The following is a 27,057-nucleotide window of genomic DNA, read 5'->3' as shown; positions in this document are numbered from 1 at the left end:
CCAGCCATTACCAATAGCCATTGATGGACCTGTGCTCCAGGAACTTGTCTAATTCTTTTTTGAAACCAGTTACGTTCTTGGCCTTCACAACATCCCCAGCAACAAGTTCCACAAGTTGATGGATTGTTGTGTGAAGAAATACTTCCTTTTGTTTGTTTTAAACTTGCTGCTTGTTAATTTCATTGGGTGATCCCTGGTTTTTGTGTTATGAGAAGGAGCAAATAACACTTCCTTTTTCATTTTCTTCACACCAGTCATGATTTTGCAGCCCTCTATCATATCCCCCCCTCAGTTGTCTCTTTTCTAAGCTGAACAGTCCCAGTTTTTTTAATCTCTCCTCACATGGAAGCCGTTCCATACCCCTCATCATTTTTGTTGCCCTTCTCAGTACCTTTTCCAGTTCAAATATATCTTTTTATAGATGGGGCGACCAGAACCGCATGCAGAATTCAAGGTGGGGTATTCCATGGATTTATATAGTGGCATTATGGGATATTTCTGTCTGGTTATACATTTCCTAATGGTTCCTAATGTTTCTTGACCTACAGGCACAAGAGACAAAGAATCAGCTTACTGAAGCAGAGGTGGAGGTGGTCACCATGAGGAGCAAATATAGCATGGCACAGAAAGAGGTACTGTCAATAGTGAAGGCAACCTAATGGGACCCCCTAGAAGGGACAGCCCTATGCTGCCCGTGAGCCCTCTTCAGGGTCACTCCGGCCTAGTGCTAACATGGGAGCATTGACTCTAGTTCTCTGAACCAGCCGTGCTCCCTTTGGCCTTGGCTAAGAAACAGGAAATGCTGCCAACATTAGAGAGCTGGAGAAGTGGGGGCGAGGCAGGGCAAGGATCTCCGTTCTCAGGGCCGCCCACCTGAGCTCTTCCCAGACATGGAATCCCGTCCTCTGTGCTGCAGTTGAGTTTCAATACTGGCCGTTCAGGCAGCCAGAACGTTCCCGATTCCCCAGTGCCAAGGAATCACGAAAGTGTGACTGAGCCCTGGGTGCCTCCAAACCTGCTCAACACAGAGAGCTTGGCTCCCGGGGAGATTTATGGGAAATGAGGAGCAGACAGCACAGCACAGCGCCCCTGTGTCCCGGGGGTGTCGGGCGTGGGATGGGAGCAGGGGGCAGGCAGCGTGTCCCCTGTGTCTCGGGGGTGTCAGGCGTGGGATGGGAGCAGGAAGTGTGTCCCCTGTGTCCTGGGGGTGTCGGGCATGGGATGGGAGCAGGAAGCGTGTCCCCTGTGTCTCGGAGGTGTCGGGCGTGGGATGGGAGAGGGGAGCAGGCAGCGCAGTCCAGCTCCCCTGTGTCTCGGGGGTGTTGGGTGTGGGTTGGGAGAGGGGAGCAGGCAGTGTGTCCCCTGTGTCCCGGGGGTGTTGGATGGGAGCAGGGAGCAGGCAGCGTGTCCCCTGTCCTGGGGGTGTTGAGTGTGGAATGGGAGCGGGGGGCAGGCAGTGTGTCCCCTGTGTCCCAGGGGTGTCGGGTGTGGGATGGGAGCGGGGGGCAGGCAGTGTGTCCCCTGTGTCCCAGGGGTGTCGGGTGTGGGATGGGAGCGGGGGGCAGGCAGCGCAGCCCAGCGCCCCTGTGTCCTGGGGGTTGGCTCAGCTCACGTGTGAGGAGTTGGACATGCAGTCACATGAACAGGAAAGCAGGTTCCTGGCTATTGATGTCATTCTGAGAGTTTTCTCTTTTTTTTATTTTTCCACTTTTGTTTTTCTTCCCTTGTTCTCTTGGAGGGACCCTCTCCCAAGAGCTGCAGGGCTTTCAAGTGACCTGCTGAGTCCCTGGCAGGGGTAGTGAGATCATTCTCATTTGCAGAGTCCAAACCATACAAGACTTCCCTGTGTATTGTTTCTCCCCTGTAGAATCCGAGCATGCTGCTGATCATTTGTTTGTTGATATTCTGCAGCAGCCCGACATGCAGTGTGTGCTCTAGACAGTATCCAAATGTGATTAGAGCTAAAGGACCAGTTTCCTATGAACATAGAGAGCTGGAAATTATCATTAGAACTGCAGAGAAATAACCTTTAGGGCTCATTAAAATTCTATAAACAGAAACTCTCTTCCTGTTTTCCCTTCATGAATCTAGCCCAGTGTTGCAGACCCTCAATATGGGGTGGGTTGGGGCTCTGCTCATCAGGTTCAGGAAGAGATTTTGCATACAACATTTTTGCATTTTCCTGCCCCTTGGGATGTGCGCTGTAGATCGGAGAAGGCAATGTCACTATGGAGTTCTGGTAGCCCCCAGTCCTGTCCCTGCTTCTGGCTGTCTGGAGGAGAAGTGAAATTGCTGCTTCTTGGTGCAGTTCAGGGAACGAGAGAGAGAGGGTGGGGGGCCTTGTTTACTGCATGGTCTTGGCCTCTGATGATCAGTGGGAGTCAGAAGAGAAAAGGGAAGCTTTGCAGGATGCTCCAGACAGCTCTCTGCCCCCATGTGATGTGTTGGGGTGTATTGTTTGTATTTGTAATTACAGTAGCCCTTCCCGTTTCATTGCGTCTGCAGCAGTTCCCCTTGCTCCCTGCGCCCACCCCAAGGATGGAATATTCTTTCAGCTCCTGTGCCCAACTGGGGAACCGGATCCCTTTGCCACGAGGTGTCGCCTTGTGCAGGTTGGGCTGAGGGCAACACTTGCTTTTCCATGGAATATTAATGAATCCAATGAGGGGAATGAAACCACTGATGACACAGAACCTTCTTATTATTAAACAGATGGGAAATTGATGTTTATGGAATTTGTGTTTTAATCATATTACTTAAACTATTTGGCAGGGAAACCCATATGAGCACAAACGCCAGAGATGCCTTTGATCTGTGGCATGTTGCCTTTGGGGTATTTTCCGTGACTGATAAAGGCTTTGCTTAGCCCTGGACAGTTTCCCTAGCTTCATAAGCAAGCGATGGAAATGATAAAACCAGAGCCAAAACCTCCCAGTTGGGCTTTTTCTGTCTCCTTGGGGACTGGGGCAAGTGCGTGAGCCTCTTCCACTCTCAGCGGTGCTGCGGATTTGGTACATTTCACCCAGTGATACACCCACACAGGGTTTCGTATAAACAGACACATGCATGTACCCTGCAAGACTGCAAGCTTTACAGTTATTGGAAAGACTCCGGTGCTTATACTCATGGGCTATTATCGCTGCTTATCAAGTATTTATCAGCGGTGGCATTTCCACACGCTCGCTCTCTGTGCAGATGAAATACGCCAGGATGATTACAGGTTAAAGCTCCAGTTGTTGGGGTTGTTTTGCACATTAAGTATGAAATAAACCCTTTGGTCCCTGCTTTTGCTGTTGGGTGAGATTAGAAGATTGCAGCATAGGTGTGAGTGCAGCTGTAAATATTTAGTTGAGGCATCTGCCTGCTAATGAGTTTCCAATGAGCAGAATCGGGGGCAATAATATGGTGGCTTTCAAGAGCAAACAAGTGCTGTGTGTTACTGCAGAGTCCCATTTCCACAGCCCAGCAGCTCCCATTGTCCCATCTCCTCCTGATTGTTGATCAGGCATTAAGAAAACATGTCCCTCCCTCCCTCCATCCCTCCCAGAATAAAGAAATCGGGGGAGGTTTTAAATTCCTCTGTGTTTTTTATTATTATTATTCTTTCTCTTCAGAAGAACACAACTAGGAAATGATTGGATCTTTGACAGAACAAAGGTATTTTTGATGGGCTCTGTAATATAGTGTGTTAATGCGTCCAGTCCCTCATTGTCTGCTGTCTGATCCCATCCTTCTGCCAGACAGTCACTGCGGGATGAGTCACTTTTAATGTCTGATAATCAAGGTGAATTTTCAAAAAGCTGCCATTTTGGAATTATGCACTATATCACCGTCTCAGGGACAAGGAGGGCAGGTGGGCCAAGGGAAGGCTAAGAGAGACACCTACTGCCCCTTTGAGGTACTGCAAAATGTAAGATGGAACGTGTCATTCCAGCAAGACATACATAATGGGAAGTAGACTGTGTTAATTACAAATTAAAAATAACTTCAGCACTAATGAAAATTGTATACACAGGAGAAAAAGTCTTAATTAAAATAGACTAGGTGCTGGAATTAGCTATCAACCCTTTGAGCGGGGGGGAATGGATTCTGTACCTACAGAATATATTGTGGTCCACGAAATAACATGGTCCAAAGATCCACATGGAAAAAGGATTTCTCCCCCCAAGCGCTGGTCAGCAGCCATGCCTGTGGAAATGAGGTCTAGCTAAGGCACCTACCCAGAGGGAATTGGGGGGGCATGAAGAAGGAAGGATTTTGGACCCTTTGTGACCTAGTCTCTGCTGTTCACACGCTGAAATGCCTAGTAAACAAAGGCTGACTAATGACAATGTGGTGGCCGCTCTGTCCAAGGTGGCCACACTCCCGCATGAGGAGAGATGTGTAGCCAATCACCCGCAGTCACAAAGAGACGTTTCTAGTGGCTTTTCTAAGCCAGCGGAGCTGTTCTGTTATACAATAATGGAGTGAACACGGAAGCACAGGGATGGCTTCTCTGTTTATTGTTCAGAGAGCTGGGCACCAATCAATAGTAGCAGGATGTTTTGACTAGGGTCCTGGTCTCCACTGAGCTATGCTGGGGGGATTTAAAGCTGAAGTTTCAAAGCCTTGTGCCATTGTGTGCTGAGCTTCTCCGCATGGCTCTGGGTTTTCCCCTGGCTGTGGCAGTGGTGGGTCAGCGCTGGGTACCTGGGTGAGCCTTATCTCCCCTCTTCTCTTCTGAGGAAATGCTCTCTCAAAGGGCTGCTCAGATGGATTCCTGCATCTCTCTCTAGCAAAGAGACTTCAGTCCCTGCATAGCATCCTCTGCAAAAGCCCTGCTAACAGACCACAGCACCTTGTTAGTCTGTGGCGGACACCCTCCTCCTCCCGTTCTGCCAAGCCAGGACATTACAGCCAGGAGCCGCTTGCACAAAGCAAGAGTGTGTATGTGCAGGCTCCCTGTGGAGACCCCACTACAGAGTTTTAAAATGAGGATTTTGCACACCTGGCACTTCCTCTGCTCAGGTGCCACATGGCTGATATTCTGCCCACCTCGTTCATCTGTGCAAGCAGGTTTGCTGAAGACTCCTTCCTCCTCCCCACCCCACCCCCACTGGTCAGATGCTGCATTGCACCGCAAGCCTATCCCCTGCCTCCATCAGCCAGCGCAGAAGCTCTCTCTTGTCTCTGAGGACTCTACTCCTCCTCCTCCTCGTGGGAAGCTGCAATCTTTTCCCTTGGTACGAATCAAAATTGGGACAAAATCTTAAGCCCCTGGCAGCCTGGCAATCCCTGTTGCTGCTCCGGCAGCGATTAGGATGTATCTGCACTGCAGCGTTAACTCGGGTGATCGGCTCCCAGGTGGGAGCACCTAGGTCAGCCTAGCCCAGGTGTGAGCAACCACACTGCAAACCCACACTCAAGTTACTGTGTCTTCCCTGGCGCTGCACTCCCTTGTGTGTGTTGCTAGGACCTGTGGGCACAGCCCATGGTTCTTTGCATTGCACTGCGCTAGGAGTCTGTCCCAGGGAGTAGTAGGAGAACTTTTCTGTCCTTCTGGGCACATAAGATGAATTGTGGGATGCCATTGGAGGGCCATGAGTATTCCACTGATTTAGCCTGTATCTTCACTGCAGAGTGGGCAAGTTACCAGCCCAAGTGAAAGCCTCACTTGGGTTTTAGCCTATGCCCCCACCTGGGCCAGCAAGGCTGGGTCGAAAGCACCACCAGACTGGGGTGAGAAGGGGGTGTGTGTGGACAGTAGGGGAGTTAAGGGTAAGAGTCCAAGATCACTGCAGCGTTAAGAGATGCCCTTTGGGCAGCCAGGCCTGAGTCTGCTTCACCAGTCCTCCAGAGAGATTTGGATTCAAGCAGGAGTGCAGACAGCAAGCCAGTGGGTCACCACCAGCTTGTCACCATGTGCTCATCACGAGCCCATGTCTAGACTGGCACACAAACACCCTCCTACACATACACCCCTCTACTGGTCACGTTATTGAAAAGCCCACGGAACCACACTCACCCTCTGCCAGCTCTTCTCTTTGGCACCTCTTGCCCACATACAGCAGGGTATATAGTGCAAGCCAGGGCAGGTGCCCTAAGGAGAAAGGCTGGGAAATGGCACTGGTCCCACTTCTGAAGACACAGAACTTCCAGGGAGTTCACCAGAGTTACCCAGTAGAGTTCAAAGGACCCTTACACATGTTGTCCTCGTCATTTTCTTTGTGGGAATCTCTTTTGCGACAGATATTGAGCAGCCTGGGAGGGGGGAAGCCCACCGATCAAAGGAAGCTCGTCGTTGTCAGGTTGACAGAAATCCAGTCATGTCAGCTGTCCCAAAGCTGCTGGATACTGGGCATCACCCCTACCCATGAAGGAGGGCCTGGCTTCCATTTCAGGGCTTAGTCGTGTCCAAGGAGACAGGAGGCTTTTCATCCAGGGCTGTGTCTGTCACTGCTCAGTCTCTGGTAGGATGAGGATTTGGAAGGCAATATTAGCTTTCCTTTCCCCCATTATCTGCTCTGTAGACCTCAAGACCCTACTATATCCGCAAAGCATACCAGACTGGTCATCTACAATTCCTTCAGCTCATAGCAGACAGCATCTCCTCCAGAGTGCAGGACTGTTATTTGGGGTGCCCTTGGCCCTCACGGCGTTCCCAAAGCTGATGGGAATCATGGCTTCGAACCAGTGAGCCAGGAGTGCAGCGTTCTCTCCTTATGGGATCTCTGGGAAAGGCTGCCTGAGCAAGAGAAGTAGCTTCTCGTATTCCACAAACCACCCATTCTCACCAGCACAACTCATAATCGATAGAAGAGAGCTCCCCGATTCATTGCCAAGGAGCCTGCTCCAAGACACATGGGGGTACAGAGGCTCCAAGACACATGGGGGTACAGAGGCCCGTCAAATCTCTGCCACTCAGTAACAGGTCTCCTAGGCTGCAGCCCCATCCCCTCTGCAGAACACTTGTTTTCTTTGTGAGCACTGTGGCCCAGAAGCCAATACTACACTTGTGGGCCATTCAGCCCACAGCATGAAATCCCACACGCAACTGCTTGCTCCCCCACGCCAACCTTCTTAAGGGAAAATGCTGTCAGAGCACTCATCCATCCATATCCAATGGATGCCAGCCAGTAATCCAGAGATGTAACCTAGGGAAGATGGACCTGGATAGAAACCAGCTAAGTATAAACCCCTCAAATCACAAGCAGTTGGGAAGGACACCAAAGCTCTCCTCCCCAAACTCCTAAAGGGAATCTCAGCCACTTGTATGAATGGCGACAACCCTCCCCTATGGCAACAAAAAGCCAGGGGACCAGAGAAACCATCTGCTCCTCTGAGCAGTGTCTGCAAGGAAAACATGGTACGTGAGGAGACATTCTTTCCCAAGTACGTGGAACCTCAACCAAGAGTGCCCTTGATCTGACCCAAAAGTACTTTGTACCACCAGTGGATCATATTGCAAACTTCTCCAACAGGATGGTCCCGGATTTCTGCCCCAGTCAGAGGTATCCTTAGGCCTGACAGAACTGCATTTTCCTTCCCAGGTCCAGGTCAATTAATGTATCCTCATTGCTCCTGCTCGCTCCACAGTCATTGATGTCCTTACCCAGTAAGGACATCTGCAGGGTTATCTTGAAGGAGAGGGGAAAATGTGAACTACAGCTTACAGGGTTCTAAATTAACAATATCAATTCAAGAAAGGCCCTGGGCTCATGGGAGTGTGGATGGCTCAGGAGACCTTGGCTCAACATGCAACTATGTTTAAAAAAAACAAAACAAATAAGGTGTTAGGCTGCGTAAGGAAAATGGTAGAGAAAAATACAGAGGCTGATATAACACCATATATAGACCAATGGTTTGCCCCCATCTGGATACTGTGTGCAGGACTGGTCACCCCATCTCAAAAAGGACGTTGCAGAATGAGAGGGGATCAGAGAAGCGCGATACAGGTAAGGGCTGGAAAAGCTTTCATATGAAGAGAGATTGGGATTTTACCTGAGAAATGAGATGAATAAGAGAAGATATGATGGAAGTACATAAAACAATCAATGGTCTGGATAGAGTAGGATAGGAGCTTCTCTTCTCCGTGGGACATTCAATGAAACTTAAAGTTGTCAAATTCAAACTCAATAAAAATAAATACTTTTTATACAGCGTTGGACAGTGGAACTCATTGCCAGAGGATATTGTTGAGACAAGAACTTAGCAAGATTCAAAGAAGACCTGGACATTTTGATGGATAAAAAGAATACACAGAATTGTTATAGCTAATGGTAACATTTTAGAAGAGAGAGAGAACCTCGTGCTTCAAAGCATAAGCCAATCTCTAACTATTAGGGGTTAGGAGGTAACTCTCTTGGTGGACAGATAAGTCAGCTTCCAGGAAGAAGGGGACAAATAACATTACAGTCTCAGCCAGAGGAAAATAAAATGCTAACAAGGCAGAGCCTCACCTGGTCGCATCTTTCAGCCGAGGATCGTGTTTGGAGGAACAAACAAAAACAGATCTTGCTGCAGTTACAGCTTGTGGTCATCAGCATAATGCCTGGAAAGTACAAGCTAGGCAAGTAATCCCCCAGTTCCTCCATTCCCCTAGCTAAGGCCTGGCTCAGGAGTCTCCTGTGTTGGGAAGAAAGGCAAAGCTCACTTTCTCTCCCATTCCCCAGAGCCTCTGTTGCTTGCTTTATGGTTCCCCTCAGGAGGCACGGCTCTCAGTGCCGCCTGCCAGCAGCCTAGCTGTCCCCGCTTCTCTCCACATACGGCAGCTCGAAGGGCTAGTACCACCTTTCTGGCCAATGAAGGGCCTAACCCTCTGCTGCTTCACACAGGGAGGGGACACCTACACTTGTCCTGTGCGACTCGGGTGAGTCCCGATGTCCTGAGACGGCACCTAATGGCCTGGAGGTGAGAGACTGAGCTGGCTTCAGCAGAGCTGCTGCAGCATCTGAATGATTCCTGATTCCAGATGAGGCACGACTCTGACAGGAAGATGTGAAGAGTTTGGTTGGTATCATGTGCGGAAAGAAACTCAGTTACTTTGCGAACAGCAGTCAGAGATGCACTGGAATTTCTTTGAGCAAGTTTTCATAAAGACATGAGCCTCAGCTCCCTCAGATGTGAGGTTCTGGTTTCTGGCACTCTCAAGCCACATTTGCCATGTTCTAACCTAATTCTATAGCTGCATACCACCAGATTCTTCAGAGACCATTTAGACATCCCTTTGTCAGCCAGCAGACCTTGAGTCTGGTTCTTCACGTATTGATTAAATTGTGAAGAAAGGCAGCTGTGCTTGTACTAAAGGAGATTTAAAGTAGGCTTTTTCCTAGCCGTTACTTCAACAAGAAGATGAAGTGAACTACTTTCAATCAGAAATCCCTACCTACAGTCCTTTCCCAATAAAATCATGCTTCACATAGCTCCAGATTTAGTTCCTAAAAAGAACATGGTGTTTCATTTGAACCAGAGTCTCTTCACCATTTTACTCCAGCCTCAGGCATGCTCTAGAAAAGTCATTGCACACCCTGGTTGTTAAACAAGCCATCATATTCTCTTTGCACAGCATTAGGGAGAGGTGAAGGCAGATGCTTTCCATTTTAAATGATAGCCTGATAAAGCATTGCTTCTAATCTATCCGACTCTAGCAAAATTCCTCCTTGGGATATTAAGAATCATTTGACTAGGGGACTGCTACATTGTGGGCATAAAAGGACAGAGTTACATGCGGAGAGCTCTGCAGAACTGCTACATGTCTTTGCTTCAGTGTTTCACTAACACCACAAAATCAATATACAGCCTTCAGCTGGTGCAGCTTTTGGCCACAGACTTCTTCAAGGTGCTCTTGATAAACCCCCCAAAAGTAAATAACTGGGATACTTGGGGGGTTTGCATGTTGAGTCCCACCCTGTCACTGCTTTGTGCTTCCCAGCAGAATGGAGTCCAAGGGGTTCCGTTTTGACCTATAAAACTGTAAATGGGCCCTGGGACCTGTTTCTGCCCCATGCCAGGGTGGTGCACCCCTGCCTGGCTGGAGCCGGGATCCCTTGCTGTAACAGGAAGGGAACTGCTGGCAGGACATTCTCTGTGAGGCCATGTCTGCTTTCAGGCTGGTGCAGCCCAGACTTGTTCTCCGGGATGTGTTATAAAGGCCATCTGTTTGGGGAGAGTGGAAGGAATCGTTTTCTCCCTAGAATTCCGCGCTGTCTCGCTGTTTTCTGTGGGTGGTTTTGCTGTTCTTTGTTTATTGTTCTGAATGGTAGTTTTAATTGATGCAGGGCATCTACACCTGGGACAGGTGTCTTTTATGTTGCTTTAAAGTCTAAATAAATAAACAAATGCAAAAAAATTATACATCTGTGGAAAATTGCAGAATGCAGCAAAAATAGCAAACTCTAAATCACAGGATCCATGCCCATAATTTTCTCCTTTTCTTTGTCAATGTATTGGGGTGTTTTTATATTTTTGGGGTGCATGGGAGATTTTCCTGGGAGATTTTCAGTGAGACATTTAAAATCTCTTCTGCAAATTGTCCCAGCAGCAGCCCTGGGTCCGGACACAAAAGGTGAATGTGCTGGGATCTGTCAAAAGGGTGGGGCCTCCATTATACTCTTTTTAAGAAAAAGAGCTTAGCAGATACCCACTGAGCATACTCAAAGTGATATTTTGCATTTGCTTAGTTTGATGTTTAATTTGGGAAGGTGCTAGGCCTCGGGAAGGTTGTCCAAGCTACGCTTAAAAATGTAGCTATTTTTCTATGGCCCCGTTTAGATAAGTGTGGTCAGAACTCTTTGATGCTGGTGGAAGTAGCTTTTTCACTCTCTCCATAACTCCAAAGTAGGTGAAGAAATTTTACTCAAACATTTGAATAAATGAATCTTCAGGCAGAGATTCAGCATGGAAAATTCCAGCCCCAAGATGTGACTGTTTTAGAGAGTTCTGAGCATGTGAACACGGGAGGTTTTCGTGCCAGCTGTTTTGTGATCCTAACTATTTCCTCAATCCTGCAAACCCTCAAGCGTGTGTGTAACTTCAGCCCACCTGCTCTAATGGAATATCCTGTCTAAGGAGAACAAACAGCTGGAATAATTCATTCAGTCCAAGAACTCCTACAGGAATTCTCAGACAATCTCTTCAAAGTCTTGATCAGCCCCATTAAACATAAACCTGAATAATAAGTGATTTGTCAGGAAAGGACCATCTCACTATATTGTATATCCAGTTCAGGAATGTGGAAAATAGATTATTAGATTTTAAGGCCAGAAGGGATCAAACTGATCATCTGATCTGACCTCCTGCATAACACAGGCCATCAGCTTTCATTGAATTAATTCCTGCTTCAAGTCCAACATCTGTGGTTGAACTAGATCAGACCTTTTAGAAAAACATCCAATCTTGATTTAAAAATTGCCAGTGATGGAAAATCCACCACAACCCTTAGTAAATTGTTCCAGTGGTTAATTACCTCGCTATTAAAACTGTGCAGTTTATTTCTAGTCCGAATTTGTCTACTTTCATTTTCCAGCCATCAGATCTTGTTATACTTTTGTTTGCTAGGCTCAAATTTCTGTTCCCTATATAGATACTTGTGACTCAAGTCTGTGATCAGGTCACCTCTTAACTGTCTCTTTGTTAAGCTAAATAGATTGAGCTTCTTGAATCTATCACTATAAGGATGTTTTCTAATCCTTTAATCATTTTCATGGCTCCTCTCTGAACACTGTCCAAGTTATCAACATCCTTCTTGAGTTGTGGACAGGACACAGCATTCCAGTTAGCTGTTGCATCAGTGCCAAATACAGAAGTAATATAACCTCCCTATTCTTCCTCAGTATTCCCATGTAAACATCTCAGGATTGCATTAGCTTTTTTGGCCACTGCATTACACTGGGAGCTCATGTTCAGCTGATTGTCTACCGTGATCCCCAGTCTTTTTTTCAGATTCAGTGCTTCCCAGGATAGAGTCCCCCCCCTCTTGTAAATATGGGCTGCATTCTTTGTTCCTAGATGTGTGAACTTATATTTGGCTGTATTGAAATGTATTCCAGGATCACTCTGAAACCCCTGGCTAAAATGACTCTGGCAGGGTGGACCACGCTCATTAGCCAGGGTAATTGGACAGCTGGTCTAAGAGAAGGTTCATCCAAAATAAACCTGCAGGCAGCAAGTCCTTCCGTTGCTCGGTTTATCTGGTACCTTTTCACACTCTGAGAGCTCCTTATTTTAAACCTTCAGGCGTGTTGTGGAGCTGGATCTCACTCGTCACAGGGGCCTTGGACATGTTTGAACAAATTTGGATAAGAAATAAAGTTAGGAATGTTTGAAAATGTCCCTCTGCCCAGGGTGAAGCTTTCCTTTCTTTCTGGCATGGAGCAGCATGAACTTTGTTCTCTAAAAGTAGGACAGTTCGGATGGCTATGTCAAGAAACAGGACACCTGGCCTCCTACCTTAGGCTAGGCCAAAAGTCAATTGACTCATTGAAAATTAGGTCACCTGGTCACTTCATACACAAGGTCATGTGCCCCTTCTCCACCAATGGGTAGCTGATCAGTACTTCTGCTGCCTACTGAAGAGTACATCTACTGTGAGAAGGCACTAGGTCAGGAGATCCGTCTTCTGTTGCCAGCTCTGTCATAGACTCTGTTAGGTCTTGAACAAGTCACTTTGGCTCTGGATTTTCTAAGCTGTGTATGCAGAAGTTGCAAAATGACCGACCTAATTTGTGTGCACAATGACCATATTTAGACTGCATGCACAACTAGGTATTTGTCTGCGCAAATGCCCATTATGCATATAACTGGCCATTGGGATGCACAAATACCATATTTGCATGTGCAGTCATAGTAACAGCATGTGCAGTTTAGGCATGCGTATAGCTTAGAAAATCAAGCACTTAATTTGACCATGCCTTAATTGCCAGCTGTACAAAGTGGCCATAATGATACCTGCTTACTTCACAGGAGGATGGTGAGGTTTAATTAATTAATGGTCATAGAGTGGTTTGAGATCCTCACATGGAAGGTGCTGGAGATGGACAAAATAGTACTGATAGCATAACGCTTACTAAGTCCCGAGCCCCTGACCCAGCCTTGTTGGAGTTTGCTAATCCGTGGGTAATCAGCATGTAGATGAGAGACGGGTTGAGGACATATAATACATAACGTCAAAGCACTTTCTGGACATGAGAACTCTTCCCCATCCTGGGCAGACAGTATCTCTGCACACAGTCACTGGGGGTGTGCAGTCTTCCTGTGGGGATGGAAAGGGTGTCTGGTAGTGTGAGAGCGAGGTAGGGGTGTCTAAGGACAGACACAGTGCCGCTCCTCGAAATAGAAAACATCTCTATTGCTCTCCTCCCTCCCACATCTCTGTCTGTCAGCTCTTCTGAATGAAAGCTCGGCTTTCTTTGTTTTCCTGATTTCCATTTTGTATCCTAAAATATTCACTCCGAGTTCCGCTTGACAGACGTGCCTAATCTAATCTCCACGTCTGCTTTCTAATTTTCCCAGTCAGGATAAAACAAATCGGCTGGCATTAATTGCCTGCGCAGTGGCCCGAAGCTTTGAGCTGTGATTTACGAGCTCGGAGCAGGCGCTCTGCAACACATTTTTCTTAATTTATTTTTAATGAGTCTCTCAATTAATTTTCTTGGAAACATCTTAATGATGTTGGAGGCGGGTGTTAATGAGGTCTACACCAGCTCCTCATTTTGCATATTTTAAAGTGCTGAATGGCATCACAAGCGCGCACTCTTAGTTTTAAGCAGGAAAACTGCTTATGGTTGGATGCAGAATTTTTTCTAATGTAGTGCCTCTCTCTTTGCTTAGCCTGTCAGACTTTACAGGTCTGTGGTGGGTCTCCCTGACACACCCTGCCATGGTTTCTGACTCCACGAGGTGCAGTGAGAGTGCACAGTCTGCCATGGTGCCACAGCTGAATGCCAGGGCCACTTACCCAGAATGCAGATCAGAGTGGGGAGATGGGAAAGGTCCATGGGCTACTGTAGGAGACACTCAAGGGCAGCACTGGGGCCATGTCAATGAGCTTCCGGAAACCCTGGCTGGTTAACCGCTCCTTGTGAATTAACCAGCATGCCCAGTCCACCGGGGTCCCTTCAGCAAGCGTCTTTATGATCGTTCATGTTCCAAGTACATCCCCACATAGCAGCAGTTTTGTGGAGCCTCCTTCCTGCTCCCTGGCTCAGCCGTTTGTTCTGTTTGCTGAGCTACCCACCGGTGAGCTGCTTACCTCATCAGGCCCTCTGCCGGTGCAAGTGATCCCTTCTACCCTTCCAAACCCAAACCACCTGAGTGCCTCCCACTCTACCTACACCCAGGGACCAGGGTGCTGGCTCCAAAGGGCTCGCTCTTTAGCTACTCCCAGCACCTGTCACAGCCCATTCGTTTTTACAGCAAACCCACAATCCGAAAACTACAGGCCTGTAGAAAAGTGGGAGAGTCGATGTAACATGGTGACTCCCAGCCACGTAGAGTCTGCCTGGAGTGATGCTTTTCTGAGGCTATTCGAGCTTCTGGACATCATGACTGCTGAGTGGGAGACCGGGCTCCTCGCTCATCTCTGGTCTGTCAAATGGCCACCAGACACTGCAGCTCATTCCTGGCCTGTGGTGCCTTTGGACAGGACTCACTTGGGCATGACTGACCGCATGAGCTCCTGGGTCTGGCATGGAGGAGCTGAGCCCCTCCACTTGAGGGTAGCCCAGGGGAGCAGTCCCTGCTGTAACCCTGCAGCCCGTGGGGAATATGGAGCTCACAGAGACTTGAGCACTGCACAGATTGCAGAACATCGGCCGCTTCCTTGGGGCGGTTTAATGTTCTTTTCAGTTCTCCGCACTCTCGGGTCCGGAGATGTGGAAGCTTCCTTCCTGCATGTGACCTGGCCGTGTTACTTGGCAGTCAAGCTGCCTCTGGCTTCTCCAGGCTAGTTTAGTCCTGAGTTTTCCCTGAGGGGAAGGTCATTCACGGTGTGACATGGAGCTGGATTTTGGACTGGGATCCCTATACTTATGTACATTGATGGATCAGTGTTTAGGTTTGCATCGCAGCCATATGTACTCTTCCCTCTCCTCACACCATCAACCACACCACCAGAACCTCATCCCATAGCACCCCTTTTCATTCACGCATATACGCCATCCATCTCCAGCAGGGAAGGTTCTCATCCTCATTGCGTGCATTTTTTTTACAGGCTTGTCTGCATGGAGCCTTAGAGTGCAGCAAGCCAGTGTGAATCTACTACACACGAGTGTGCTGCACACACAGTTCTTCGAGCAGTGTCCCTATGGGCGCGCCCCTGCGGTGCTGATCGTAGAACTTGGGTAGCCCTATCCGTTGGGCCTGCACACATGCTGTCTCTCCTTGTGCTGCACCAGGAGGCTACTCAGCGCATGCAGGCTAACGCCCCTTGGTTCCTTTTCAGCTGCCCTGGCTAGAGACAGAGCCGTGAGCCATCTGTTAAGACTGTCGCTTTTCGTTACATACCGATAGTTAGTTAGTCTCCTAGTCCCAGGCAGCGTGTGACTCTTGCGTCTGGGAAGGTTGGACGTGAGCGCCGGAAGCTCCCTAGAAGTGAGGAGGAGGCCACCCTCACCCAGACTGTGGCCCTGCCCCCCACTCAGCCACCCCCTCCTTGCTCCTCTCTGCGCCCCCCCCCCCCGAAGCCCCGTGTCCACTCCTCCTGTCCCTGAGGCTCTCTCACCCACCACTCGCTCCTCTCTGTCCTCTTGCTCCTTTCTGCCTTAAGGGTGAGCAACCGGCGTGGGGGGGGTGGGGCAGAGGCGAAGCAAGGGCAAGAAGAGGCAGAGCGAGGGTGGGGCTTTGGGACAAGAGGCCAAGCTAAGCCTCGGTGCAGAGTGCAAGTGGGGCCATGATTCAGGCGTTGGTGGCCCCCCACTTCTCAGGAGCTTCCGGCGGCAGTGCTCCAAAGGCAGCAGGAAGTGCGCCACATCCAACATTTCACGCCCTATTTGGGGAGGTTTAGCCTCCCCACGCCTCTTACACCCGTGACCCACACGCCTCGGTCTAGTTCTAGTTGTGGGGGTTTTTCTCCTTTCTTATTTTATCCTTAAAAAATAAAAACCTTTATTTTCTTTCCCGCTCTTCCCCCCCCCACACCCCCGTCGGGGACCCTTCCCCCCAACAGGGTATACCTGGTTCACTGGGCTTCAAAAAGTGCCTTGTAAAGAGGTAGTCCCAGGTGCGGAAATGCACTCTCCGTGCATTCACCACCTCAGGGAGGCCACATCCAGCAGAAATATGGTCTTTGCCAACAACTCTGGCCAAGTTCCCATAAGGACTGAGAGCTCTGCCAGAAGATCATCTTCATGGAGGCTGCTCTCCGTCCCAAATCACCTGTCAGACGTGAGTCCAGCCCTCTACATCTAAGAAACAAGCTGAGGACCCCTCTCAGAAATCATCTGAGAAGAGAATGGGAAGTCCCCACCGTGAGCCCCGAGATAGCCATAAGTGATCTCCATCTTGCTCAGTACCTTTGGCACCAAGACCATCTCAGTCTGGGACCTGTGGCTCAAATACTGACAGTAACCAGTACCGCGATGGGCACGGGCACTATCATTGGCACCGAAAGACAGGAGTAAGCACTCATGCATGGCACACAAGTCTGCATCGGTACCACCAGCAACAGCTCACCCAGCACCGGAACGACCAGTGCCCAGGGCTACCCAGAGGATTCAGGGGGCCTGGGGCAAAGCAATTTTGGGGGCCCCTTCCATTAAAAAAGAGTTGCAAAACTAAAGACTACTATATTCTTGTGGGGGCCCCCCCAGGGCCTGGGCAAATTGCCCCACTTGCCCCCCCCTTTGGGCGGCCCTGCCAGTGCACTCAATGTCCCCATTCCCCCCTGGCACCACCACTAACGCTGAGTCAGTCGGTACCAGTGGAATCCCACCATTCCACGGACTTCCGCATGTCGGACGCACCGGAGTCCCACCTCTTGGTACCAAGACTTTTATTGAGCACGAGAAGTATCCCCGCTGCCATGACATGCCCCTCCACTCTCTAGCGAGGGCTAAGACAGTGAGCCAGAGGAGATAGCATTCCAGTACTCCTCCCAAGCCCCATATGATGCTCACTACCAACAGAGCCCAAGGATATACCCGTAGATGGCCCCACCACCACCATCTTGGTACAGCTTCCCATAGGCACCACCACCAGGCTCTATGCCCCCCCATGGCCATATTGGGACCCTTGGGTGTCACATTGCCAGCATGCCTCTCAGGCTTCAAGTCTCACCCAAAAAACCACAGCATCCAGGGCTTTGGAACCGCCACAAGATATAGAATAGGAGGCCAGTGCCAAGGAAGACGTGACATTGAGGACCATATCCTCCTCTTTTTGGTACGAAGCCATCTTTGGTAGTCGACTTTTGCCTCTTCCAGGAGCTGGCAAAGAGAGTGGCAGACACCCATCAGATACCACTGGAGGAAGTTAAGGACACCCACCATCAACACCTTGACATCCTCCACTCTTCTTCTTCCTCAAAGATCGCCCTCCCTATCAACGCGGCCATCTTAGTCTCAGCAAAAACTGTGTGGGTAACCCTGTCAGTGGCGCCTACCTGCAAGCAGGTGGACAAATAATACTATGTCCCTGCCAAGGAATCTGAATTCCTAGTCTCCCACCTGCCACCCAACTCCATCATGGTGGATGCTGTTAACTCCCGTGGTCAACACCACCAGTCAAGGGCTTCTCCCTACAATAGGGATTGGAAGCACTTAGACCTTTTCAGTAGAAAAGCGTACTCTTTGGCCACTCTCCAATTCTGTATCACCAACTTCCAGACCCTCAGGGCGAAATATGATTATATAAATTACTCAAAACTGAATGACTTTATTGAAAAGATGCCAGAATCACATTGTGACCAATTTAAGGCCATTATCCAGGAGGGCCAATTGGTGGCAAAGACATCGCTACAAGGACTCCAGGGGTACTTTTCAGTCACTGGATATCCATACACCGGGACAAAAGAGACGATTTAGTCCCCAATCCCAACATAGACCACACACATCTCAGTGTCAGTCTGAATGCCACTATGAGAGCAATGAAAGAGAGAGAAATTCCCTAAGCACAAACCACCTGGCCCACAATCTTCTTTGTTCCAGACCTCTACTTCGAAGCACCAATTTTGACGTGAGGATTGAGGCGCCATTAGACCACTCCCCCCAATTGACACAGCCAACCAAAGTTTCACACCCATTTGGCCAATTGGCAGTGTTCCACAGTGCCTGGGAATGCATAATGTGGGACTGATGGGTCCTAGAGATCGTTCAAGCTGGGTACTCCCTCCATCCCTCTTCAGGGACCCTTCTCACGAGAGTTTACTGCAATAAGACATAGACCGTCTCCTCCAGTTCGGAGCCATAGAACCAGTACCTCAACATCTACAAGCCAAAGGGTTCTACTCTCATTATTTCCTAATGCGCAAAAGGAAGGGAGGTTGGAGACCCATATTAGACCTCAGAGCTCTCAACAAGTTTGTCAAGGCTCAAAAATTCAAGATGGACACTTTAGCAATGTTCATTCCAGTGTTGGAACAGAGAGACTGGTTTTTGGCCCTCTACCTTCAGGATGCTTATTTTTACATTTTGATCCTACCGACTCTGACGATTCCTCAGATTCACTCTGGGACACGACCACTATCAGTACTGAGTGCTCTCCTTCAGGCTATCAGTGGCCCCGAGAGCATTTTCTAAGGTTCTCTCAGTGGTGGCTGCTCATTTACATTCCCAAGAAATAATGATCTACCCTTACCTGGACGTTTGTCTCCTCAGAGCCCAATCTCTTCGGGAGGCTCACCAAGTCACCAAAGCTATGATGCACTTCTTTACAGAACTAGGTCTACAGATCAACACCCAGAAGTCAACCCTCACTCTAGTGCAACGCCTGGAGTTCATAGGGGCCAACCTCAACTCATTAGAGGACAGAGCCCCCTTGCCTCAACATAGGTTCCTGTCCTTAGTCACGTTCAGAGAGACTGTTCAGAACAGCCCACAAATATCAGCCAGACTCTGCCTTCAACTCTTGGGGCATCTGACAGTGGGCATGACGGTGATACCACATGCCAGGCTTCACCTGCGATACCTTCCAGATGTGGTTCAGTTCAGTCTACTGACCAAACACGGACAGGCTGGATAAATCCCTTTCACCACCCACCAGGATCAAAAACTCCTTGGACTGGTGGCAGGACCCTGCCAACATTTGCGAAGGGGTCCCCTTTTAGCAAACATCACCATTGTTGCTCCTCACCACCGACACATCACTCATAGCCTCGGGCGCGCACCTAAACAGCCTCATGATGCAAGGCAAATGGTCACCGACAAAGATGTCCCTTCACATCAATCTCCTCAAGCTAAGAGTGGTCAGAAATGCCTGCGCCCGTTTCCTCCCGCTGATCACAGGATCACACACAAAGATCCTAACAGACAACATAGTCTGTATGTACTACATCAGTTGACAGGGGACCCAGATCACCCTCCCTATGTGCAGAAGTGATGAGGCTATGGAACTGGTGTCTCTCCCACAATGTTACACTCTGTGGTGTACCTCTCAGGCACACAAAACTTGATATCAGACAGTCTCAGTAGCAAATTCCCACACAACCGTACTTCATGACGTATTTTGATGATGGGGGACACCCTCCACCTGTTCGCCTCTCACCTGACCAAGAAATGTCCACACTACTGCTCTGGAGCTGGGATAGGTCATCATTCCCTGGGCAATGCTCTCCTCATTCCCAGGAACAGGGACCTTCTCTACACCTTTCCTCCATTTCCGCTACTGTTGAAGGTCCTGAGAGAGACAGAACCCACATCATTCTGAATTCTCCTACTTGGACGAGACAGACCTGGTGTCCTTACTTGTCACAGCTCATGACATGCCCACCGATCCCTCTCCCAGTCATTCCGCACATCCTCTCACAGAACAGGATGTACCCTACATCCGAACTGGGGGATTCTCCACCTCCAGGCATGGCTCCTGCTTGGTTCCAACACCTAGAAAGCCCTGTTCAAGGGTGGTACAAGAGGTTCTGTTTCACAGCAGAAAGTCCTCAACTCGACATACTTGTCTGCAGAAATGGTCCAGATTTCAAATTTGGTGCTCTTCCCAACAAATCTCCCCAACATCCGCGACTCTTCCGCGTATCCTAGACTATGCGTTGACTCTAAAGAGATCAGGCCTATCTTTAAGCTCTCTCAGGGTCCACTAAACAGCTTTAACAGCTTTCCACCAACTTGTACACAGGTCCTCAGTGCTCACCTAACCACTAAGAAGTTCCTCAAGCGTATAGTAAACCTCTTCCCACAACCTTGACTTCCAGCTCCCACATGGGACCTAACCTGGTACTGAAAGGATTGACTAGGCCCCCCTTCAAACTCATGGATATCTGTTTGCTTACGCACCTCTCAATGAAAACAGCCTTCCAGATAGTGATTATCTTGGCCAGGAGAATAGGGGAGAGAGCTGCTCTGATGGTGCATCCCTGCCCCCCCTGCCCCCCAGGTATTCTTTCCAGACAAGAGTACGATTAGGCCGCCTCCAGAATTCATCCCTAAGGTAACCTCCCCATTTCACATGAATCAGTTGATTCTCCTTCCAGTCTTCTACCCCAAGCCTCACCAAGACAGCAGGGAGGCTATCCTGCATACCCTGGTGGGCAGGAGAGCCCTGGCCTTCTACCTGGACAGGACGAAGGCCTTCGGGCAGTCCCCTACGCATTTCCTCTCCAGAGTGGAAAGATCCAAGAGCTCTGCAATATCAGCCCAAAGTCTTTCTAAGTGGGTCTCAACGTGCACCAGACAGTGTGACGCACGCCCATGCTCACAGCACGACTCCTCCAGCCTATTGGTTACACACTCTACCGAGTCCATCTCTTCTTCTGTCGCCTTCTTCAAGGGTGTCCCTATCAGAGATCGGTAGAGCAGTGACATGGGTGTGAGACCACACTTTTGCAGAACACAATGCAATCATTGGGGACTCCGCCTCCCAGAGCCATCCCGTCCACAGGACGGACCGGGACAACCACCCCAGGCCCCTCGCTTCAGGGGAGGCGCGGGGGGGCCAGGGCAGTCCAGAGCATTAGCGGGGAGCCTGACTCCGGCAGCCGGGGTCAGGCCCGCACCCCGCACTCACCGGCCCGGGCGTTTATTTCTTTTTCTTGCCCACAGCCCCCCCGGGCTCGGGCTCAGTCTCTGCAGCAACAGCAGCAAGCAACCCAGCCCCAGCACGCTCCGCTCCGCTGGTTCCCGGCATCGCCTGCTGCCGCAGGGTCCTAGCGCTCCCCAACCACTAGTGCCAGGGCAGGCTGACCCTGACCCTGCCCTTCCGCATCAGGCGGACCCTTCCCTTTTCTGGCAGGACCCTCGGCCCTAGCACAAGTGAGTGCCAGCCAGTAGTCTCCATCATCCGTCACCCAGCACTTTCCAGGTACAGAAGTTAAGCTGACTGGTCTGTAATTCCCCGGGTTGTCTTTCCCCCTTTTTATAGATGGGCACTATATTTGCCCTTTTCCAGTGCTCTGGAATCTCTCTCGCCTTCCATGACTTTTCAAAGATAATTGCTAATGGCTCAGATATCTCCTCGATCAGTTCCTTGAGTATTCTAGGATACATTTCATCAGGCCATCATGACTTGAAGACATCTAACTTAGATAAGTAATTTTTAACTTGTACTTTCCCTATTTTAGTATCTGATCCTACCTCATTTTCACTGGCATTCACTATGTTAGATGTCCAATCACTACTAACCTTTTTGGTGAAAACGGAAACAAAGAAGTCATTTAGCACTTCTGTAGTTTCCACATTTTCTGTTATCGTTCTCCCATGCACACACAGCCTCAAGTTGAGTAACGGGCCTACCCTGTCCTTGTCTTCCTTTTGCTTCTAATGTATTTGTAGAATGTTTTCTTGTTACCCTTTATGTCGCTAGCTAGTTTAATCTACTTTTGTGCCTTGGCCTTTCTAATTTTGTCCCTACAGACTTGTGGTGTTTGTTTATGTTCCTGGTACTTACATAGGCAGCATCCATGCCCCACTTTCTCCCCACATCATCTTCGCCATCCCCTCCTGCTCCTGATTATCTCACTTGTAGATGAGGTTTCTGTCCTCGGCTTCCCTGCTTCTCATGCTGAGGCTGTGGGGGGAGATGAGGCAGCTACATGTTCTCCTCGGACCTGCTGGGGATTCAGGGATCGAAGCAGGAAGACAGAGAGAGGGCTGGAATTATTGGACCAAGCCGGCATTTTCGAGTTCAGTGACAGTTCCTGGGCCTGACCTGAACAGTGGCTGCTGGTCTCTTTAAGGCAGCATGGATTTTGCTTCTCAGTCTGTTCTTTTTAACTTGTTTCCTCCTCTGGTTTACAGCTCCTTTTGTTTTTAATTGGTGATTGTGTGTGTGTTTCAGTGAAATATGGCAGCTGTATTGCCTTTTGGTTTTCTCACAGCATGTCAGTCTTCATTAAATCGGAGAGGAATGAGAGAGGATTTGCTTTTGTCCCCGCCAGAACGTGGCAGCTGTTTAATTTCAATTAACATGGCATTGAAAAGAATACCATTAAGGCAGTAATTAAAGTGAGACAGGGCTTCTCTCTCACCTCCAGCGCTTGCCTGATTGTGGGGAGCTGAGTCATAGCAAAGGAGGTTGAGTTGGGTTTGGGGGAATTCTGCTGCTTTGGGCTTTGTTATTCCTGTCACATGAATGGCAGCCCAGGGCTATAGGGGTGCAACTTTCACTAGACTTACTGCTTTGTGTAGTGTCCACTCCATGCTGCTGAGCTAGCCTGAATGCCACCACACCCCCCAGATGCTCTGGAGTGACCCTCTTCCCCACAACAAGCTGTAACCACCCCATTTCCTTTCCTTGGCTCCGACTGCCCTCCACTTTCCCATGCTGCTGATTCTTCAGCCCTCTCCCCACTGATAATCATTCTGATTTCCCATCCCGCTGGACAAGCTTCCTGATTCGCTCCCTCTCCCCGCTCGAAAAGCACCTGGCCCTTCACATACTCCATTTGGAGGGAATCCGGTACATTCTAAGGCCACTCTACACTACTGCTTCTAACCACATTTGTAGCTGGCTACTGGCATTGCTGGCTCTAAAGAGGATGGTCAATGCATAGTAACCGTGGCAGCTAAAAGTGTTTTCACCCCTTGGAGAGGCCAAGACCAGCATGTCTGTCTTCCTGTAACCAAGCTGTAATGCTTGGCTTGCTGTGCACACAGACCCTCTAATGAATTGGGCGGCAGGCCCACCTTCCTCAGCTCTGCAAAGTGCCTTGTGCTACATGCTGTGGGGTGTGCACATCTTCTGTAGAAAACTGTCCTGAACTTCCCAGAATGCACCGATGCGGACAGCTGGGCAGCATGAGGTGTGTGGGTGACAAGATTGGTTGACACATGGCTGTGTTGTGGAAAAAACAGCAGTGTGAACGCAGTGTGTTGCTGAATCAGATGAGTGTCATGACTGGTTACGAAAGGACGGTTGAACTTTTAGTGTGCATTATGCAGTTATTAGCACTCCAACCCATTTATCGTCTTCCTGGCTTGGGGAGCAAGTCTTGTAAACAGATAAGGAATAGGTAGGATTTTAACAGCTCATTTGTGGCATTCTCACATCTACAGTGAACTACTTGGGTGTGCAGACTGGAAATGTGGTGTTGATGCTTTGGATAGGAAGTCATCAAGACAGAAATGCTTTTCCTTAGGTAATCTCTTTTACTGGACCAACTTCTGTTGGTGGAGAGACAAGCTTTGGAGCCACACGGAGCTCTTCCTCATGTCTGGGAAAGGTAGTCAGAGTTCACAGCTGAATACAAGGTCCAACAGATCGTTTAGCATAAGTAGTCCCTTAATTATTTATGCAGGCGTGTCAGGGACATGAGTGAGGCTGTGCTCTCAACCCTTACTTTTGCAGTTCCTGACTTCTAAGTGTTGAACTTTGCAAGCTTGATGCTTCATTAGCATAAGTTTTTGCATTTAATTTCTTTGCCTTGTATCTATATGCCCCCGACACTTGTAAGTGCTGTGTGTTATAACAGGTGCTCACATTTGTTAAGGTTACAGGATGGCCTGACAGGTACCACAGTAAAGAGAGAGAGAGACGTTGCAAACCATTCTCCATTCAAAGCTGCCATTTTCCCATGCCTCTTTTGACCTGGAATTTCCCAGGGTGATGCTCTGTCCAAGATTTGCCAAGATTTACTCATCTGTAATTATTGAGTTTGGAAAAAATACACTTTTTCTGGTTCTAAAGATATTCTAACCACAGTTTTTTAGGCTGCATTAGAGCAAAAATGTTTGGAAATTGAAATCTGGTCTTGGTCTGGTCCTCATGGAGCACTAGCGCCTTTGCTGGATTTGACAAACTTGATCAAGGTGGAAATAGCTTATGTGTTACATATGGCAAATCCGTGCTCCAAAGAGAAGCATGGGGATTGCCTCAGAGTGCCGAGTTCAGGCACAGCTGTTCATGGTTTGGCCCCTTTTCCTCATACATAGCTCATTGCTTCACCAGGTTGTGGGGATTAAAAACAATGAACCTCAAAGTATGAAAAACAAAATGAGGAATAACCAGTTGACCCAGGGCATCCACAGGATAGTCAGGACAGCCCTGCTATGAGAGAACAAAGGGCATATCTGGAAACAGGCAGCGTGGCATGAACAGTTACTTGCTCCAACCAACAGACTTTTTAGCTTGTCAGAAACCTAACGCTCCCTGCAAACCTTTGTTTTTGTTTTACCGCTTTGCACCAATGCAAATGGCAAATGTTGCTATATCACAGGCAAATACCAGCTCTAAAATGGTGAGGACAATTCTGGCTGGCAGAGCTGCAAGGCAGGGTGGGTGTGGAAAGCTGGGTATGTGTGATTGTATTGTCTCGGAACACGTATGATGTGTGAGCAGATGTAGCTGCACTGGTCATGAGACAGGGCTGGAGATACAGAATCCATGTCACTGATCTGAATCTGCCCTAGCCTAGGGCTTGTCTACACGAGCAGTGTCCTCATGGGAACTGGCGCCGCTGTAACAATAGCAGAATAACTTCTGGTGTAGCTGGGTCAGGAAATTTCCTCCCATAGAGAAGTCCTTAGTTGTTCCCCTCCAATAGCTGTTTGGTAGCATGTGTCCTCGTTCACTTTCTGCTGAGCTGTGTCCATGTCACAAGGCGACCATCACAACAGGCACAAATCGGGGCTCTGGTAATATCCTGACACAGAGCCAAAAGGCACATTGGCCATCGAGACAGACATTGACTCCAGCGCAGGCTTGATGCCCATGGCTGGGCAGTGGGAGGAAGCTAGCACTGCAGCTGCCAGGCCTGGATCTGCTGTCGGTAGAGAGCTTCCGTCTCCAGAGCTCTCCGTCTGGTTCCTTCTAATGAGCTCTAAACACGACACTTAAAACAACAGAAGATTCGGAACTCCTTGGTAAGGTACCATGGTAACGACTGCTAGCATATATTTATAGTGAGACTTAATTCTGCACCCCAGTTTATCAGCAGTAGCAGGACATTGTTTTTTGCTTCAGCAGAAAGCTGCAGGGTAGGTTTGTCCTGGGGTTTAAGCTGGAATCTTCTTAGTCAGGAAGGAAATGAACGTGCCAGAAGAGGAGGTGATGGTGGGAACCGCAGGTTCACCTCCCAGGTGCTGTGTAGGACACAGCTGTGAAATTCTCACACTAGGAGCAGAGGGAGCTATGTCGTATGGCTCCCTCTGCTCCTAGTGTGAGAATTTCTGCCTGATTATTGATCTCTAATACAAAACCTTTTCATTTCTCACCAGATATTTCCTCTTTAGCAAGAGAGTGACTTGCACTGCTCCCCTGTTCTGTGCATACAGCACTGCTAATAGCACCAGCTGGTCCAGCCCGTGCTCCCCAGCTCCCTTCTATACATGTCCACACACACGCACACTGTACTTGGAGAAGTGAGCTGTTGTGGGTGGAGAAGTGATCCTGAAGATCAGACTAGCCCTGCTTGGAAATCTGACCATGATCTGAAGCCAGTGCAGCTACCTTCCTTCCTTCCCCTCTGTTCCAGCTTCACCTAAGATGAAGTGGCTGGCACCTTTCACTTTGCAGTTGGAATCAAACACATGAGCTTTTCCACTCCGCTCCCCTATTAAAGGTTACTAATGGGTGTCTTGAGCTCAGTTGCGCTCATCCTTAAATCTTAGCTCCAGATGGTCTCTGTTAAGCTATTGAAACAGGCTCCTAGTCACTAAGAAGTGACACTAATAATGGGGAGGTCACTGCAAAAGCAAGAGCCTGGCGAGGACAGTCAGAGAAGGAGCGTCTCTCCCTTTCCTGGTGTCCAGCCTGACCACTAACGGGACCTGACCAGGGGAGTGGTGCCTCCCTTTCCCCTTAAACACCAGAGCCCAGGAGCAAGAACAGCTTGTACTGAAGCTGAAGTGTCAGCTTCCACTCAGGCCTCGTCACAGGGTGTAAAAGGAGGCAGGAGATGCTGAGTTCTGCTCAGGGTTTGCGGGGAGTGTTCGGTGGCTACCAACCCCACCCCAAGGCTTCTTCTGTGAGTTGTCATGTTAATACAAGCAGTGCAGGGACTCCAAGGGCCATGGAGCAGACTTGTCAGGGAGCCCAGCTCTTATCCTTGTTGCTGGGATGTTGAGTGCAAGACCCCATGATGTCTGCCAAAGCGCTCTCTGATTCTATTCTGTTCTGTACAGGTCCTTACACTGCCCTCATCTCCCTAGTATCTGAACACCCTCCTGTAGTGCAGGGAGTGAGATTGGGTGAGGTCAGAGAGAAACAACTGAGATATTTCAACACTAGTCTGAAGAGCCTGGGCAACAAAATGGAAGAACAAGAACTACTGGTGCAGGACGTCAACCTGGACATTATAGGGCTAACAGAAAGATGGTGGACTAGCAGCCACGCTGGAATTCAGGTATTGACGGGTATACACTGTTCAGGACAGAGAAATAAAAGTAAAGGTGGTAGGCTAGTGTTGTACATCTATAGTGCAGTAGACTGTAAAGAAATAAGAAGTGCGAGTATGGATAAAACAGAATCCGTCTGGGTCAA

The 27,057-nt window shown here is 49.0% G+C and overlaps 1 protein-coding gene across 1 annotated transcript in view; it reads left to right on the top strand.

Moving 5' to 3' along the window:
- The window catches only part of PMFBP1 (polyamine modulated factor 1 binding protein 1), a 244,713-nt gene that overhangs the window by 169,451 nt on the left and 48,205 nt on the right, over window positions 1–27,057 (top strand). The window contains exon 10 of the mRNA XM_034788878.1: window positions 549–632. Coding sequence (XP_034644769.1) covers window positions 549–632 — 84 coding nt within the window. The remainder of the gene's footprint in view (window positions 1–548; window positions 633–27,057) is intronic.

Source organism: Trachemys scripta, chromosome 13 (assembly GCF_013100865.1).
Source record: "Trachemys scripta elegans isolate TJP31775 chromosome 13, CAS_Tse_1.0, whole genome shotgun sequence".
NCBI lineage: Eukaryota > Metazoa > Chordata > Testudines > Emydidae > Trachemys > Trachemys scripta.
Note: the sequence above shows the minus strand (reverse complement) of the source record. Positions and strands in the feature narration are given on the sequence as shown.